General features: G+C 31.0%; 1 protein-coding gene across 2 annotated transcripts; it reads right to left on the reverse strand.

The window, feature by feature from the left end:
- Positions 1–3,359: 3,359 nt before the first annotated feature.
- LOC139512867 (uracil-DNA glycosylase-like) lies at positions 3,360–18,120 on the reverse strand. 2 transcript variants are annotated; one of them, XM_071300806.1, is made up of 6 exons: positions 17,974–18,120; positions 15,262–15,559; positions 14,277–14,470; positions 13,938–13,985; positions 9,122–9,303; positions 3,360–7,289 (listed from the first exon to the last, which is right to left on the reverse strand). In XM_071300806.1, the coding sequence occupies exons 2-6, from the start codon at positions 15,554–15,556 to the stop codon at positions 7,010–7,012; spliced, it is 999 nt and encodes a 332-aa protein (XP_071156907.1). In that variant the 5' UTR covers positions 15,557–15,559; positions 17,974–18,120; the 3' UTR covers positions 3,360–7,009. The 2 variants fall into 2 exon arrangements, with proteins under 2 accessions (XP_071156907.1, XP_071156906.1); XM_071300805.1 differs by lacking the exon at positions 17,974–18,120 and adding an exon at positions 17,182–17,291.
- Positions 18,121–18,210: the final 90 nt, after the last annotated feature.

An 18,210-nucleotide genomic window follows, 5' to 3' on the forward strand; every position in this document is an offset into this window, starting at 1 on the left:
AACAAGCTATTGATATCCTAGTTTCCAGTGTGAATATGATGGCTAAGATGTATTTCAAAACAGCACATCTTGAGTATAAAAAGAAACCCTATAAGATCAGCTACGCTCATTTGGATTTTCTCCTTCAACAAGTACCGTTTCTCTACTTTGTAAAATATAAAATACAACAAAATAGTGTCAAAATATCTTAAATTCATCTGTGATCCATTGAAATGAACTAAATGTAAAATAAACCCTACCAAACAAACATGTACATATTATAATCATTCATAACTCCAATTTTTAAAGTTAAATTATTGTGTTGCATATAACATGGTCGAAACAAACATATCAACTAAAAAGGTACTAGTTAACTATGTCACAGATTTTGGTAAAATTATGCATCCAACTTTGGCTTGTTGAACTTTATCTGAAATTCAAACAAAAAATAAATGTATCTCTTTTATTTTCGTAAATACTTCTGATTGAATTCTTTCAACAAAGGCGAACATTTGTATAAAAGGCACACAAAATTGCTGAAAAAAAGCTTTCTCGTAACTATTTTAAAGCAATAAAATCTCTAATTGAAATCCATAGATTTTTTCTTTAAAAATTATGTTGTGTTTGAATTACTTTTCCGTTTTAATGATTAACTCATATGGTCACTGCCAAGGTCAATTATAGAGCAAAGAATTCCACTCAGACCGATACATTGGGCTGTCTTAAACTTTTAGTGAGGAGAGAGTGTTGGCTCTATGCTGAAGACCTTATTGTGACTTATGAAATTTAAAAATAAGAAATAGAAGTGGTTTTACTTTGATTTTGATGATTTCATGTTTGTGAAGTGATTTTGATGATTTCATGTTTGTGAAGTGATTTTGAGGATTTCATGTTTGTGAAGTGATTTTGATGATTTCATGTTTGTGAAGTGATTTTGTGACATAAATTGATACAACATATTCATTGTTTAATTATGACAATGATGTATAAAATCTTCTTTGCAGTATAGTCACTAATATTAAGAGTTTTAAACAGCATGACTTCAAATTTGAAGGTTTAGGACTTTGATAATGCTTTTAGTATAAATATTGTTAAAAAATGTTTTGTTTGTTCTTGTACTCTTATTTATTATGATGTTATTGCGAACCCAATGCTACTTTTCCACAGATTCACCTGATAATGACCTGTCCATTTAAACTTTTGGCAGTTTTTAAATTCTAAACCTGTTGTTTCAATCTATTTAACAGATACATTTTTTTACTCAAGTAAATCAATCAATGAGTGATAGATTTTTCCTAGAAGAAATTTAAAGGACCAAGTGAATAAACTACACATAGAACAATAGCTATTGTATTTGTTCAATGAAACAAAAGAACTGCCAAAAAGTTTAAATGGACAGGTAACTATCAGGTGAATCTAAGGAAAAGTAGCATTGGGTTCGCAATAATTGGGATTTAGTATGAGTTGTTATTCCACTCATCAAGATTGAAGGGATTCACTCATTGTCATATAAAAGAATATAAGTATTTTTACATGTATACTATTTTTTTCTGATAATACAGTGCACTTTTTCAGCCTTCTGCTTCCCGGACAGTTGGTTTAAATGTAAACGGGAATCCACAGTTTGCATCCTGGGCAACTGAGGAAATTGTAAACAGGAAATATTTGGAATAAACAAGTATCAATTTAAAAAAAAAAAAAAAGATTGAAGGGATGATAGAGATCTATAGAAACTAGTTTCACTCTTTAACTTATGTATGTGTCTGTCCCAGGTCATGAATCATATACTTGCATGTCTTTGGTCATATACAAATGTCATTTTTTTCTGTTGTTATTTGTAGAAATGAAGTATTTATGGTAGATCTGTGATGGTATCTATTCATCAAAACTCTTTTTACAATCTGGATGAATTAAATATAAAGATAAGATGTGGTATGAAAGTCAATATAACAGTTATCAAAGTACAAGGATGTTAACAACTACAGCTTCAACAAGCTTAACACTTTGTAAAGACACCTGTCTATCTATCACTTTAAATCAAAGAGAAATAACTCAATCACATAATGAAAAGGTCTAAAACTTGACCTTCATTTAGTCACAGGAAACAACACACTAATATCTAAATTTTTTTAAATTTCGTCAAAGCATTTTCATGTTTATGTACGGACACTGTTACCCAAATCAATAACTAATTTTGACTTCGAAAATTCGGTTGAAAAGAGAAGATTTGGTATGATTTCCAATGAGACAACTATCCACCAACTACAGGTTGAGTTCAAGATGTGGTTTGTTAATCATGTCATGGGTCAATAATGCATTGGTGTATAGGTATATCCTTTATTCATTTATTTATACCATTAACCAGGTGCTCTGCAGGGCACAGCTTTATACGACCCCAGTGGTTGAATGCTGAACAGTTGCGGCAAATTTGGTCACAAAATTCAAGCTTGATACTGTTTGAATTTGGATTGTGATCAAATTTTTGACATAACATAGGATTTTGTCACAAAATTAATGCGGTCAAAGATCTAACAAATTTATTGCGCAACTGTGCAACTGAAGATTTCTTCTTGAAACTTTTCAAAATTCAAAATTTGAAAAATTAAAAAAAAAAGGAAAAACAATTTTTTTGAAACCCCCCTTGGATCATTAACCCTTAAACTCAATCCCATGCTTTCCTTTGTAGTATTGAACCTTGTAGTACAATTTCAGAGAGATCAATACACTTAAACACAAGTTATCGTCATGATTGTTTGGAAACTAGAAACATGCTTCTTTTTGGCCCTTTATTTACCCCTTATTTCTACATATTTTGGACAATTAACCCAAAACTTAATCCCAGCCTCCCCTTTGTTATATGATACATTGTGGTACAATTTCAGAGACATCCACACAATTACACACAAGTTATTGTCTGGAAACTAGAAAGATGATTGTTTTGGCCCCTTTTTGGCCCTTTATTTCTAAACTTTGGCCCCAAAGCTCCTGAAATGAATCCAAACCTTCTACTTGTGATTTTAAACATTGCGGTATAATTTCAGAGCAATTGAAATACTTGTACACAAGTAATTATCCTGAAACTAAAAAATTGTTTGTTATGGGCCCTTTTTAGGCCCCTAATTCCTAAACGGTTGAGAACATCATCCCCAAAATCGATCCCAATCTTCCTTTTGTTCAATACCACCTTCTGAAAAAATTCATAAAGATCTATTCCCTTAAACTCAAGTTATTATCAGGAAACCAATGTGTCTTCGGACAACGACGACATCATACCATTATACGATCCCCCAAAAATTTAGGGGTCATATAATAATCAATAAAATAAACAATCTAAATATAACATCACTTAAACGTCTATCACAAAAAAAATAACATAGTAAACATTTCAAAAATATGATTGTATTAAAATGTGTAAAATTATTAATATTATCGATAAAATGAAACAAATCTCTTAAAGTAATATGAAACCTCAAATTTGAAAAAAAGTTGAACATGTATTATATACATCAATGGCTAAGTTTTACTCTATAAGAAGTGAATGTGATAATTTTTTTCAAAGAAAATACTTTATATGATAAAATTCATCATAAATGAACAGTTATTTAATAATTGGCTTCCCAGACACTAATCACCAATGATTTTCCATATGCAGTGACTTATCTAACGACCTAGTGTTTTAACTTCCACCCCACAGTGTGCAAGTGCAAGGGGAAAACCATAATGAAATAATGTAAACACACATTCTTTTGAAGGTAAATAGAAAAAAAAGGTTCTTAAACAAATCATTTAACAACTGTTAAGGGCAACGATACAGTTACAGCGGAAGTAATGACGTTGCTAACGTAAATTGTTATTTTCGCGACATCAAACTATGACTTACCGGGAAAAATTCAGTTTTTGACTGATTTTTTTCATTCAAACTTATTTAACTTGAAAACGAGTTCATGGACCCCTCTTTTTTAAAATGCCATTTGATTTGTTTACTCGAGAAGATTAAGTGTGCCAATTTTCATGAAAATGTAAATAGTGCCATTTTTTTAAATTTGATAAAAAAAACAGCAAAAAATTATGTTTTTTTCTACATTCATGACCATTTGATAAATATGAGTTATTTCTGAATAAATTTTTAGGATACTTATAAAATACAAAAATTACAAATTATTTAACAGAAAACAATTTGTGTTTATCTTTTTAAACAAAAAAGTTTTGTCTTTCTTTCGAAAGTGAAAATTCGGCCACAAGTCCAAATTTTTTTTATCACATAATTTTGAAGTAAGTATTATTCTGTACAGTTTGTAAAAATTCTAAAGTCATTATCATATCACAACAGGGAGTAAATTGATAATGAACTTATGTAAAAATAAAAACACATGGTAATTAATCTAAATATATAGGCATTTGGGAGGCTAATATGTCAATCATCTGTTGATACCAGTATCCAGACCACAAGATAAATATTGTAGTCTTATCTCATTGTTTTGCAACAAAAAATATTTATTTAACATTGAAGTGAACAAAGAAAAAGAAAAATACTAAAGGGAAAAAATCTACCAGAAAAATGAAAAAGAAATACTATGGAAAAGAGTGGGAAAGTATTTTTTAAAGCCTCTGACTGCCTGTAAAAATTTCTTTTCTTTTGTCTTCTTCATTTAAATACAGTTTAATGCTTTTTAAGGTGGTACCTAACACTACAGGGAGATAACTCTGTAAAATCAGCTAAACGTTTTAATTACATTATGTTGTTAAGGGAACATTAAGCTTCTCAATGATCAAAACTACTGTTTGTCAAACTGCTGTAATTTTTCTAACAAAACGGTTGGTTCAAAATTTTTGATTTTTTTATATTTTTGTTAAAGGGTAAAAGTAAATACTTTCACAAAATTTTATGAAAATTAAACGAGCCAAATTAATTTTAGTGAAAGTGTTGGGTACCATCTTAACTAGTTTTTCAGTTTATGTGTAATTTTTCAGTTCCATTAAATAAAAAAATCATGTGGGAAAGTGTATTTTCAAGAAAAGGGTGGTCTTGATCTTTTTATGATGCACACTTTTGATGTTCTAGCTAATTTCAGACATAGTTTATATCTTTTTTAAATTCAAATGAAAATTATTCTGTATATATAGAGAATAATGATATTAAACATTGATTAAATGCAGCTGGCCAATCATGTTATTCTCTTATCTTAGACTGTCTGGAAAGAGGAGGAGCTTTGTCTATATTTCTAATTACCAGTACTACATCACAGATGTTGGTCAAATCTGTGATGTCAAATTCCCACCAAATGCCAAGTTAGTGTTGGACAGTTCACATATAATGAAAAATTTACAGCATTAGAGCATCAAAGACACACAGTGTGTGGTTCTATTGATAAAGTAATGGGATCAGAACACTCCTGGGGTGTTCCCAGTGGAATGTTTGTATTTATATTGACTTTATAGGGGTTCTAAGGGGGAAATTCAGTTTTTAGGTCATTTCTCAGAACAATTTTTCATGAGAATTGTAAGGAAAAAATGAAAATAAAAACTTTATGGGTACCTCCTTTGGCTTGACCTTGAAATATATGATTAAAAGGTGTATTTTCTACAATACAGTGTCCTAGTTTTTGGTAAATTTGTTTCTAAATGAATTTATAGGTCTCCAAAGATGAAAGGTGAAATGAGGTTTAGCACCCAGCAGTTAAATCAATATATCTTCTTACTGGAGGCATATATCAAAAATCTGAGACATGGTTTTGGAGATTATACATGGTTGATTAAAGGGATGAAAACAAATTTTTAATACCATTTGACATGAATGTGCCATTTTCATCCAAGTTTGAAAACCTCTTTTTTAGCAAATAATGAGCTATATTTTGAGATTAATCAAAACAAAAATAAGTTTATATATAGATTCAGAAAGAGTTATTTTTCAACCTTAAAATGATTTAAAGATTTTAAAAATCCATTTAGTAGTTTTGGAGAAATTAATCTTCAAAGACTGTTGATTTGGAGTCAGAAAATTCTGACTGTAGAGCTACCTTAATCAGATATAAATAAATAAAGAAATAGTGTATAAAAAGATTAAGAAAAATAAAACATTCTTATAACAAAATTTGTACAATGAAAAGACATGAATTTATCACAAATTGGGAAAAACAATGACCATTCTTATAACAATAAATTTGTATACATGAAGTATTGAAAACTTCTATATAAACAGTGTATATAAATCTTAAATTTATAAACAAGTATCAGACACAATGTTTCATCTATCATTCTGATTTCATACAGTTAGGAAAAGAAGACTTGTATAAAAAATATTTCTCTGTTGTAGATAACCAGAAGCTTAATTAGACTTAATGATTACAAGTTATCTCCCTTGAAAGAAAACACTTTCTATGAAAATAATTTTCAATTCTAAACGTTAGTGCAGAACCAAAAATAGTAAAGTTAATGCAATCAAAGGTCAAAAACTTCAAATAATATTTGCTATAAAATCATTTAAAAGGAAAAATTACACTTTTTTTGGCAATTTAGTAAAACAAATCTTATCAAATAAGCATGATAATCAGGGTTTTCTATTTTTCATATTAAATATATTTTTCAGATAAAATCTTTAACTTATTATGATTTCAAATCATTCAGAATGAATAACATCCATACTTTTGCAAGTTCATTTAAAGATCACATTTTCTAGTTTGTTACCAAATAATACAAATGGTCTTAATACGGATAATCAAAATATTCTAAATTATATTAAAGAACAATCTTAAACAAGTCAATAATTAATTGAAAAAATACCTATAAGCTTAACAGAAAAAACAATGTAGTATAATGGCAATTGTAAATGTAATAGTTTGTCATGAACTACTAACTTAACTTAAAAGAACTCTAAGGTTAAATGTTATGTCAATCTTATATTAAACCATCACATGACATAAATACATAAACTATAATTATATGTATTGATATGGCAAAAATATTCTCTTAAATCTAACAAATAAATTAAAAAATTCTAAAATTAAATATCCCTCAAATTAATATTATAAATTTACAGTGTCCAATTTATTTCTTCTTTATTCCATTTCTTCAGTTGTGCATTTACATTAGAAAAACATTTACATCCTAGCCATTTACTGAATGAGAGGGGTGAAGGATGAGCTGTTTTAATAACCGAATGTCTTGAAGAATCAATCAGTTTCTCCTTCTTATGAGCAAAGTTACCCCAGAGAACAAACACAACACCTGAACATTTACTGCTGATAATTCTGATGACATCATCTGTAAAGGTTTGCCATCCATACTTGGCATGAGAATTTGGTTTGTGAGCTCTGAAAATAAAGAGAAATTTTTCATAGCAAAGCAGGTGGGAATCTTCAATGCACATCACATTTTACAATACAAAATTGACAGTTCAGAGTATATCCTAACTTATCTAAAATTACACAACTTCTCCATGGTATCAAACACCAGAAGTTTCAACAATGAATGGTAAGAAAGTGGATTAGAGACAAACACAGTCCTGGGACATTTCCTCTTTAAAGCTTTCCTCCCAGTAGCTCATCAATTGAACTCGCATTGACCCAAAAAGACAGATTATTAAAAAACAAGAGTGCACACACTGAAATGTCTCGCGTTCTTTACTAATCATTGATATTATGTTGATAGTCCTAAGTATAAAGCGTTATTACAACTGTCACATAAACTTAACATTAACCAAGATAGCTAAACAAAGACCAATGAACCATAAAAATGAGGTTAAGGTCAGATGAACCATACCAGGTAGATATGTACAGCTAACAAAGCTTCCATACAACAAATATAGTTGACCTACTACTTATAGTTTAAGAAAAATAGACCAAAACACAAAAACTTAATACTGTCCAATGAACCGTGCAATTGAGGTCATGGTCAAATAAAACCTGCGGGACTGACATATAGATCATAATATATTTCCATACACCAAATATAGTTGAACTTTGGCATATAATATTAGATAAAAAGACCAAAACTTAAAAACTTAACTTTGACCACTGAACCATGAAAATGAGGTCAAGGTCAGATGACATCTGCCCGCTAGACATGTACACCTTACAATCATTCCATACAACAAATATAGTAGACCTATTGCATAAAGTATGAGAAAAACTGACCAAAACACAAAAAACTTAACTATAACCACTGAACCATGAAAATGAGGTCAAGGTCAGATGACACCTGCCAGTTGGACATGTACACCTTCCAGTCCTTCCATACACCAAATATACTAGCCCTATTGCTTATAGTATCTGAGATATGGACTTGACCACCAAAACTTAACCTTGTTCACTGATCCATGAAATGAGGTCGAGGTCAAGTGAAAACTGTCTGACGGGCATGAGGACCTTGCAAGGTACGAAATATAGTTATCCTATTACTTATAATAAGAGAGAATTCAACATTACAAAAATTCTGAACTTTTTTTTCAAGTGGTCACTGAACCATGAAAATGAGGTCAAGGACATTGGACATGTGACTGACGGAAACTTCGTAACATGAGGCATCTATATACAAAGTATGAAGCATCCAGGTCTTTCACCTTCTAAAATATAAACCTTTTAAGAAGTTAGCTAACACCGCCGCCGTAGCCGCCGCCGGATCACTACCCCTTTGTCGAGATTTCTGCAACAAAAGTTGCAGGCTCGACAAAAAACCACAAAAAATTACATTTTTTTGCCAATAGCTATATTTGTTTAACCAATATTGAATTAAGTGGAGCCTACTGTTTTACATGACCTGTTCAGATTCTGCTACTCAATTGTGTGGGATTTAATGATAAACTATTCTCTCTCAACTCACGTCTTCAAACATCTTGTATACACCTCTGGCTCAGCCTTCTAGACATCTCATATATGCATTTGTTAGCTACAACCCACTTATGTTGACACATTTTCATTTTAACTTTTACCTACTCTCCTGTGAGGGTAGCATTAAACAAAAATACCCCTCCCATAGGCTGATCCAAGGGGGGGGGCCCTTTGGTGGGGAAAATTTGGTAGATTATAGTGAATCACTGAAACATGATGGGAGCGTCCTCCCCTTAGGTCAGTTTTGAAAAGTTCTGGATCAACCACTGCCTACCTCTGTCCATTTAAGTTATCACATTTTCCTTGGCTTTACTTACTCTACTGTGAGAGTAGCATTTATCAACAATACACCTCTCTCAGCCCACTTCTCTAGACATCCAGTGGTGGGTTCTACATTAAAGTTCTTTATATTTTTATCATTCACCAACTCTTTGTAAATGTTCTTCAGTGAAGGTGGAAGACGCATACCATCTGGTACAGAGAAAGACATACCCATAGCCTAAAATATAAATAGGTAAAAGATATTATTGTATAGCAATATAATATTTCCCACAGAAAGTAACCAAAAGTTAGCATGCAATAAATTCCAATATTGCACTAGTGCAATAAATCTTCAAAAATCCATGACGTCATCAACGTCAAAATCTAGTTTAAACCAATTTTTACTTTTAAATATTATATTGCTATACAATAAAAGGGTTATTGCATGAATATTGGGGAATATTGTCCCTCGTAGAACATATATTGCACTCGCAAGCTCGTGCAATATAAGATTCTACTCGGGACAATATTCCCCAATATTCATGCAATAACCCTATATTATTTCATGAGATGGAATATAAAAAGACAAAAGTAATAGTCATGTACTCAAAGTAACTTATAAATATCTACCTGTACATATAATATCAGTCAATAACCACTAAAAATAAAATAAAAAGAAGGGTACACAATATCTAATAAAATAGGAGTACTGTACATTCAGAATTTTCAGTACAGTTTTTAAGACTAATTGCAAAAAATAGAAATATGATAGTGTCATATTTTTGCTAGCCAAGGCTTAGGATCCAACTTCTCACCCTTGGAAGATTAATATAATATTTGTGTATACAGTGTACAAATGTAGTGCCTTTTTATGACAGATAGAAGTTATGCCAACTCTGATTTCATCATAGTTTACCAATGACAGCACTTGTACTCTTTAGTTCAGAGGTGTAAAAATGACTGTGTCCAATGTTTACAAATTTTACAAAGCAGAAACTTTATATGCACTGTATATGTTGATATGCCATCATTTGCACAAGGAACTTCAATTGATTAAGACTTCAAACTTGTCACTAAATATCATCCATTGTTTTGGTTGTAAAGACATTAAATAAATCTGCACATGTCAATTATCTATTTTCATTTTCTACTTTCTACACAAGAGTTTTTGATTGGATTTAGCTAGTTACAACTGTAACCCATGAAAATCATTACATCATGCCTCATGGATCACAAATTTTGACTAAATCTGACAAGGAACAGATTGTATGTAGACCCATGGCTAAAAAAGAAGAGGTGTAAAAAAAAACCCTTTCATTTAAATTTTGATAGCATTATGTGTATGCAGCATTTCCTGAAATTGCAATAATTTACCTTGCATTTTTGGAACAATCACAATAAATACCTTCAAATATTTATGGATATTTACAGCTTTTACATTAATGCTAGCAAGACAAATCTTTGTTTGGCTTGCTTGCTTTGTTTGTATCAGTGTTTGCTCAAGCATGGCAATTATGATAGGCGGGGCTTCAGCTTGTATACATCATACTTAAATGTTATTGGAAGTTATGTTTGAGGTTAAGGACATTAAATTTTAAAACATCCCATGACTCATATTCTCAAATGTTTCCTTACCTGTAAATATACAATACAGACAGGATTTTACTTCGTAGAAATTATCTCCCCATTACGCCAGTTTATTTTCACAATCGTAGAAATGGAAGACAATTTTTTCATTTATATATCCAACTTAAAGACTGACGTCAAGCACTTTTAGTAAAATAGCTATTCGAACACACCTACTCTGATTTTGTGATCCATTGGATAGGTATTTCACTTCACCCCTATATTTCATCTTTTAGTACTGTGATTTTTTTATGTTATAAAGTCAACCTGTAGCTTTGCTATATTAAAATGATACAATCTGAAGCGAGATGATGTATCAAATACTTTTGCTTTGTACGTTTTCAAGACAAAATATTCATCTCAAACACACCCTCACATAAAAAATGTACACTCGATTTCCTCTTTTCGATACAATTGTTTCCCATTTTTTTGAATATTTTCTTGAGTTACATAATGGAAGGGCAGACATGGAAATAACTGACTGAACTAATAAATTGATATGTTATAAAAAACAATATTAGGTCAATGCTGAAGGCCAGTTTCTCAGCCTCATACAAGAAAAAAGTTTATATTTTTCTTTCATTGACAAATTGTATTTTTACAGGTGAGGAAACATGTGAGAATTTTTGTCATGTGATTAGGTGTCCTTAACCTCAAACATATCGTCCAATAAAATTTAAGTATGATGTATACAAGCTGAAGCCCCGCCTATCTTAATTGACATGCTTGAGCAAACATTGATACAAACAAAGCAAGCAAGCCAAACAAAGATTTGTCTTGCTAGCATTAATGTAAAAGCTGTAATATTGTCTGTCAGTGACTCAATGAAGGGTTGTTGGTTTTAGCCAAACAAGAGCTATGTTCTCTATTTGATTTAAGTTTTTTACAAAGTAGTGAAGGTTATCAAGTGGCAAAAAAAAGCTAAAACAAATATCAAAACTAGCATTAACTTCTGTGCTTTTTGGGGGGCATGGCTATATGTACAAGAGCAGAATAACTTTTATCAATGCAGCATAACTCTTGCTTCACAATGACAAATAACTGTTGTGCAAGATGAAGATAAAATAATTTATTTATGCCACTGTCTTATTAATATTTTTTAGTAACATTGGACAAACCTGCTCTGTAAGTTAGTAAATCTTAGGTACTTTTTTTACCAATACCATTAATTTTGTACATGTGAACAAAAAAAATATTCTTGTGATGGGAGATAACTCTGATAATTCTCTTTTACATCAGTTTCACAATAGAATGTGTTCTTATCTGTTGTCTGCTCTATGGCTGTTGTCTGCTCTATGATTGGGTTGTTGTCACTTTGACACATTCCCCATTTCCTTTCTCAATTTTATTAATTTGTCTTTTAAGTACTGTGGATTCATTTTGATTAGTTGGATTCCAATTTTCATGGATTTCCTGGTAATTTGGAAATCCCAATTTTCAATGTCCAACGAATTACAAATTTTCTATAAGAATGTATGTCGACTTTTGCAAAACCATAAAATCAAATATCTGCAAAAATGCAAGTTTTCCTCAATCCATGAAAATTGATACCTACGCAAATAAATGAACCCACAATGAGTAGCAAGAAATCGATACACTGACTGCATGTCCATTAATATTTTTTTATTCAGCTTATAACAGTGGTCATAGTATATGACTTCTACAAAATTGTCATTGTAGGGAACATATTGTAAATGTTGGAGGCAATATGGTGACCTATAGTTGCTTACATTGAGGTTATGTGGACTCTGCAAGATAGTTTTCGTATAGGCAATGTTATGTTCTTTTTTTTATAAAATGACTTAAATTCATTATGTATCTTTTAAAATGTGGTTGATAGAAACATTTCGTGAACCTTTTCGTTGTATACCGGAAGCAATAAAAATATTGGAAAATTCACTGATTTATCACTTATCTTGGCAAATACCAGATTTCAGGGATCTCCATGGCCTGTTTAACGATGGCGCCCCGCCATCGTTCAAATGTCTTGCACCATCGTCAAATGACTTGCCCATCGTCAAATTGTCTACCGCCATCGTTCAAAACTTCATCATTTTTTGTAGCCCGACGCCATTTTTTTTATCAATTATAATCTAATGCATGTAATTGCATAACCCTTAGGCTTTTTATGTTATAATCCAACACAGTTCTAACGCCTGAGCGATATTCAGATTAAGATCGCTAATCACTTGTACCTGAGCTTGTACAGGTAGATCAACAAACCAGACAGGAGAATACTATCTGAGGATAGACGATCCATTTGTTGAATTAATCAACTAAGTTTCAGCAAATGATTATGATAATTTAGATTAAATAAATAAATTAATAATCCAGTTACAAAGAAAACAGTTTAACAAGTCGAACACGTGCTTTATTTTGACTTATGCAATCAGCATCCCCCTTTTTTAAGAAGTACAAAATAAGACGCAAAACAGTAAATATTATTTCATCGCAAATAACTCGAGTACTGCTGTAACGATAATTTAGAATTACTTTAAAAGTTTAAAAGTAAAATCTTATAAATATTTCCTGTAAAGAAATATCGTATCGTAATTCCGAATTCATTTCGTATATTACAATCAAATTGATACATCCACGTTTCCGGTTTCTATTCAGACTCGAAAGATGCATGTTGCACAGCATCAATTTGTCAGATAAAGTAATTAAAAACCTTTTCATTTGCTTTATAAATCTCTTTAACCTTTTACATAACCCGTACAAATCGCTTTGTTGTTGCTGCAAATCAGCCATACCGGTAATGGGTTCTGAATTTGACAGTGTCCATGAAAAATAAGTTCCACATCATATAATTTTTAACCCCCATAACAATTACCAAAAATGCAAGAAATCTACATGGGGACCTTCATGACAGCTTTTGGTCATTCTTGACTAAGGGGGACCATGAAGACTTGGCATTTGAATGGTTAAAAACGGTAATAAATGAACATATTGATACTTCTATAATTCTATAATGAAAATTCAAATAAATATAATTTAAATAAGCAATGAATTAGCATGTTCACCATTCCTTGTATGGAGAGATAAAATACTTCCGATCGCGCTACACTGTACAACGCAGACACGGTTTGTAATGGTGAAAGTTCTTCCATGGTTCAATTTTCATCCATGGAGATCCCTGGATTTGTGTAAAATTTTACAAACTGAATATCAATTTATTTTTTAATTATGTAAAAATAACATAATGCACATTCAGAGCTTCACAGACTAAATTTTAAATATACACACCTGTCCATCATCATGGTAAGGATCTTGTCCTAATATCACAACTTTCACCTGCAAATAATAAATATCTTTGATTAATTGATTCAAATGTCTAGATTTGTCAGACTTTTGCTGCTGGATTTATAGATCTCTGAATTGTACATCACAACTTTATTCATATATACATATGTTAAGGGCTTTGTTAACATCTTTGAAATTTTAGTATCTGCCAAAATATTTCATTGAAATTTAAGAATCAACCAAAATAAAAACCGCCAACATTTTTCATATATTGTAGCCCCTAAATTGATTTTACACTGGCGAAAAATAACTCCCTATACAGTAATATATAATGACTGATACCTGGTCAAGTGGCGTCTTGTTGAAAGCATTAAATATCAAATCTTTTGGTGGGAAAACTTGTACACCTTTTTTATAGTCTTTCTGTAAGAGAACTTCTAAATCTTTAAAATAATCCTTTTGAAATTCATCTTTCAATGCTGATGCCCACCCAGCATCTTTAATGTAGGAAACTAAGTTCAAGACAGAATGTTTACCTGAAAATAAATGATAATACATTAATAAGTTAAAATGAATATATAAGATGAAGTTATTGGTTTTCATCATGCTTTGACATACAATCTGGTTTTTTTTGTCATTTAAAAACATAAACTTGCTACTTTTTGGGGGTCAGTTGTCTACTTTTACAAAAATTAAAAACATTCCTGTATTTCTGATTATGTCTTTATATAAAAATTATTCTTTTCATATGAATTAAAGATGTCACGTATCTGTCATTACGAAACTATAACTGAATAATACTTAAACCCATCTATAGGTCTACATGCAGTCATCAACATGATCAACAAAAGAAAGTTGTCATCTGTCATTCAATCAATCAACCAGTAAACATTGAACAGAGTTAGTGTAAAGACACCTTAAACAGTCTAAGAAAAGCAAAAACATAAGAACATTGTATACACAGACTCTAGGACCATATGTTTTCAAAATTGTTTAGCAATACATATTCAGTTATCTCTTAATTTTTATAAAATTAATTTTTGTTAAAATTGATGAATTTCAAATTAAATTTATTGGAAGGATTGATGAGGTGATAGTATTTGCACATAACCACAGGTCCATCAGCCCAGGTTTGTTAAAATGTTACAAACATATTCTCAACAGGCCAATAAAATCTGATTAATATTTTCATAAAGTTCAGCTTCATGTCTGTAGATTCTAAAATTTATTGTGAAAACCATTAAGATTGTATCTAAATCTATAGGCTCTTGAACACAATATCAAAATTAAAATTAGGATGTGAATATATGTAAATATGTGAGCAAACCTGTAGTACAACTTTTAGCTGAGGGGTTGGTATTTGTAACCTTATTTTCAGTTGTCTTTCTGTCCTTTGCTTTGGACTTTGCCTTTATTTGTATTGGTTTGGATTTTCCCTTCAATACTTTGGGTATAGATTTTGCCTTAATTCCTTTTGATTTGGATTGTGCGTTCTTTTTATTTTGTTTTGGCTTTTGGCTGATTGATTTCTTCTTCTGAGCAGTTGTTGTTCTGTTAACCTTCGCCTTTTTAGTTAGTGATGAATCTTCAGAGGTTGAAGCAGCTTTTCTCTTAGGTGGCATTTTCTATCAATATAAAAGATAATTTGTATTTGTACATGCTATATTACTGATGTAATATAATCTATTTCATTTGTAAACAGAAGTGCATTTACTGACAATGTTATTACTCATGTGTAATAATATACAAATTAATATATTGTCATAAAGTATTACTCCAAGAGGAGATGTTTTACCAATTTTTGTAATTACTGATGTGGCAAAAAATTACTAGAAGACCGTTCACAACTCTCTCCTGCCATCAGTGATCACATATGATTTCCATTCTCAATTTTATTTATTAGTGACTGTCTAGGGCAAATCACTCTTTATTTTACCCTAAAAATATGATAATAATTGTAGGCCCAGACTTCTCAAAATAATATTTCCCATAAATTTACATACATTGTACCCCCTGAAAAAATGCACAAGTCTTAGAACTTATCTGAAACATTTGAAATATAAATTAATTATAACCTTTAACATGTTTAATATAAATTTTGTATAAATCAGACAATGTAAGAGTTCTCACAAGATAGAATTAAGGCCATTCAAAATAAATAATTATGTTAATAAGAAACAAAATAATAATATTGAAATGAATTCAATAGTAACAATGTATATTAATCGGGTTGGAGTATAAACAAGTAATAACAGCATGAACAGGGCTTTGAACTTAATTGACACAACAAACACAGGTGCAAGCTTTGTTTATAGTACGTTCGTCTTTCGTTTATATGTTTACGAAAGGTAATAACAAAAATACTGCATCCAACTTAAAATCTGAACCTTTCAATAACGTTTAAGTATCATCAGAGTACTCACGAGTACTCAAGTATCATGACCGAGTATCTGAGTATCAAATTTCAGATATTTTGACATCCCTATTATAAATGGACTTAGTTTTTCTTTCAGTTAACACTACATGCAGTCTGCAGTTAAAGTTTCAAAACATTTATTAGATTCATAAACTATCCTGGATTTTTACCAAACTTGGACAGAAGCTTCTTACAATTATATGACAATCATAGTATCGAGAGGAATATTTTTATTATTTTTTTTCTTCATTTTTCATTTTTGTTGAGCCTGCTAGATATTAACAGCAAAAGTAGGCGAAACACTGGGTTCCGCAGAACTCTTACAAATTTTTATATGTTTAGGAGTTAAGTATGACATCCACTTTCACTGAACTACTACACATTTTGTTTAGGGGCCAGCTGAAACCTGCTTCTAGGTACATGTACAGCATTTTCTGGCTGTATTGAAGAACCATTGGTAGTCGTCAGCTGTTTTTTTTTTATATCTTTAGAAGGGCTGTTTTCTCTTTAACACATTCCCCATTTAAATGAATGGGTGAAAACTCAGTTTATTTTTTTAAAGAGGTAAGGGTCTAATGTCAGAAATATGTGACAAACATGAAAAGAAACACATTTAAATTCAAGAAAATAGTTATTTTCTAACGGTAATTTTTGGCGTATGACGATAAAATGTACTTTCTTTAAGGCGATAAAAACATCATATGGTTCTGATAAATCAAGTTATTTTTTTTCCAAAAATGACAATAATGATTAAATTATTTGAGACCTCTGACGATTTTTGTGGTTTTTGTGGTTGAATCACGATAAAATTTTAACCAATTTGACCCTTACGATAGCAAAAATGACTGTTTGACACCTGACGCTACAGGGCATTACTACCCTCTTAGGAGATTTGTTTTTATTTACTTTAACTGATTGATTGTTGGTTGCTTAACGTTCAGTGGCATAAAATGTATACAGTGGAGTCCCCGGTGTCCGCGCGGCCCTTGTTATCGCGCATTAGCTGATTTCGTCATATCAACACAGTAACACATACAAAATCGTTCTTGTTATTGTTTTATCCTTCCGAAGGGATAAAAAAGAATAAAATTGATAAGTTCAAGAATTAATTAATAATTGAAATCCCGTGATTTACCATATTTGGCCAATTTCCATTAAAAAAAATACATCATCAGATAAAATTGGTTTTATTTACGTCAAATTAATATAAGATTGAAATATTTTTTGCTCTGCATCCTTGGAAGTGTGTTTGGTACAAACTGAGCTATATTTCGTAATATAAAATCTTTCCTTTATTCCAAATAAGCTATTTTTGGAAGGCATGCGCGAAATCACCGGACATTGGAGGAACTCTCAGAACGGGGGCTTCCCTAATTTTGGACACACATTACACAAAATCCAGAGGATGAAACCATACAAACAGAAGATTTTATGAAATAAAAGTATATTATGAATGTGTTCACACAAAATTATCCAATTATTGGTTTTATCAGTTGAATGAAGTGAAGTCATAAGTCTTAGGTGCGCGGATACACCGGACTGCACCGTATATAATATATTCAGGACGATAATTACTTTGAAAAATATGAAATAAAGTGAAGTCTCACTAAGAGGTTAACATACAGTATTTAAAGAGACAGGTAAAATATGTAAGTTATCTATTAGATATGTCAAGCTCGTCCTCTTTCACATTGTATGTCTATGATTGTTTCATGTAAGACTAAACATGAATAAATCGAAAGCGGAAGTGCCGAACAGCACAGTAAACAATACACATCCGCATAAAATATAAATCGCCTATTTACTCTTTTTTTAGTGAAAGATTCGTTTCAAAATAAATAATATTTACTTTGAGTATAT

This window comes from Mytilus edulis, chromosome 2 (genome assembly GCF_963676685.1).
Source record: "Mytilus edulis chromosome 2, xbMytEdul2.2, whole genome shotgun sequence".
Classification (NCBI taxonomy): Eukaryota; Metazoa; Mollusca; class Bivalvia; order Mytilida; family Mytilidae; genus Mytilus; species Mytilus edulis.

Excerpts from the sequence above, each read along its gene's own strand:
- LOC139512867 (XM_071300805.1), bottom strand. The coding sequence starts at position 17,223 with ATGCCCTGTAGCGTCAGGTGTCAAACAGTCATTTTTGCTATC. Across the intron at positions 14,471-15,261 it reads AGCTAAAAGTTGTACTACAG|GTAAACATTCTGTCTTGAAC; the intron begins GTTTGCTCACAT and ends ATTTATTTTCAG. Across the intron at positions 7,290-9,121 it reads AATGCTACTCTCACAGTAGA|AGCTCACAAACCAAATTCTC; the intron begins GTAAGTAAAGCC and ends CTTTATTTTCAG.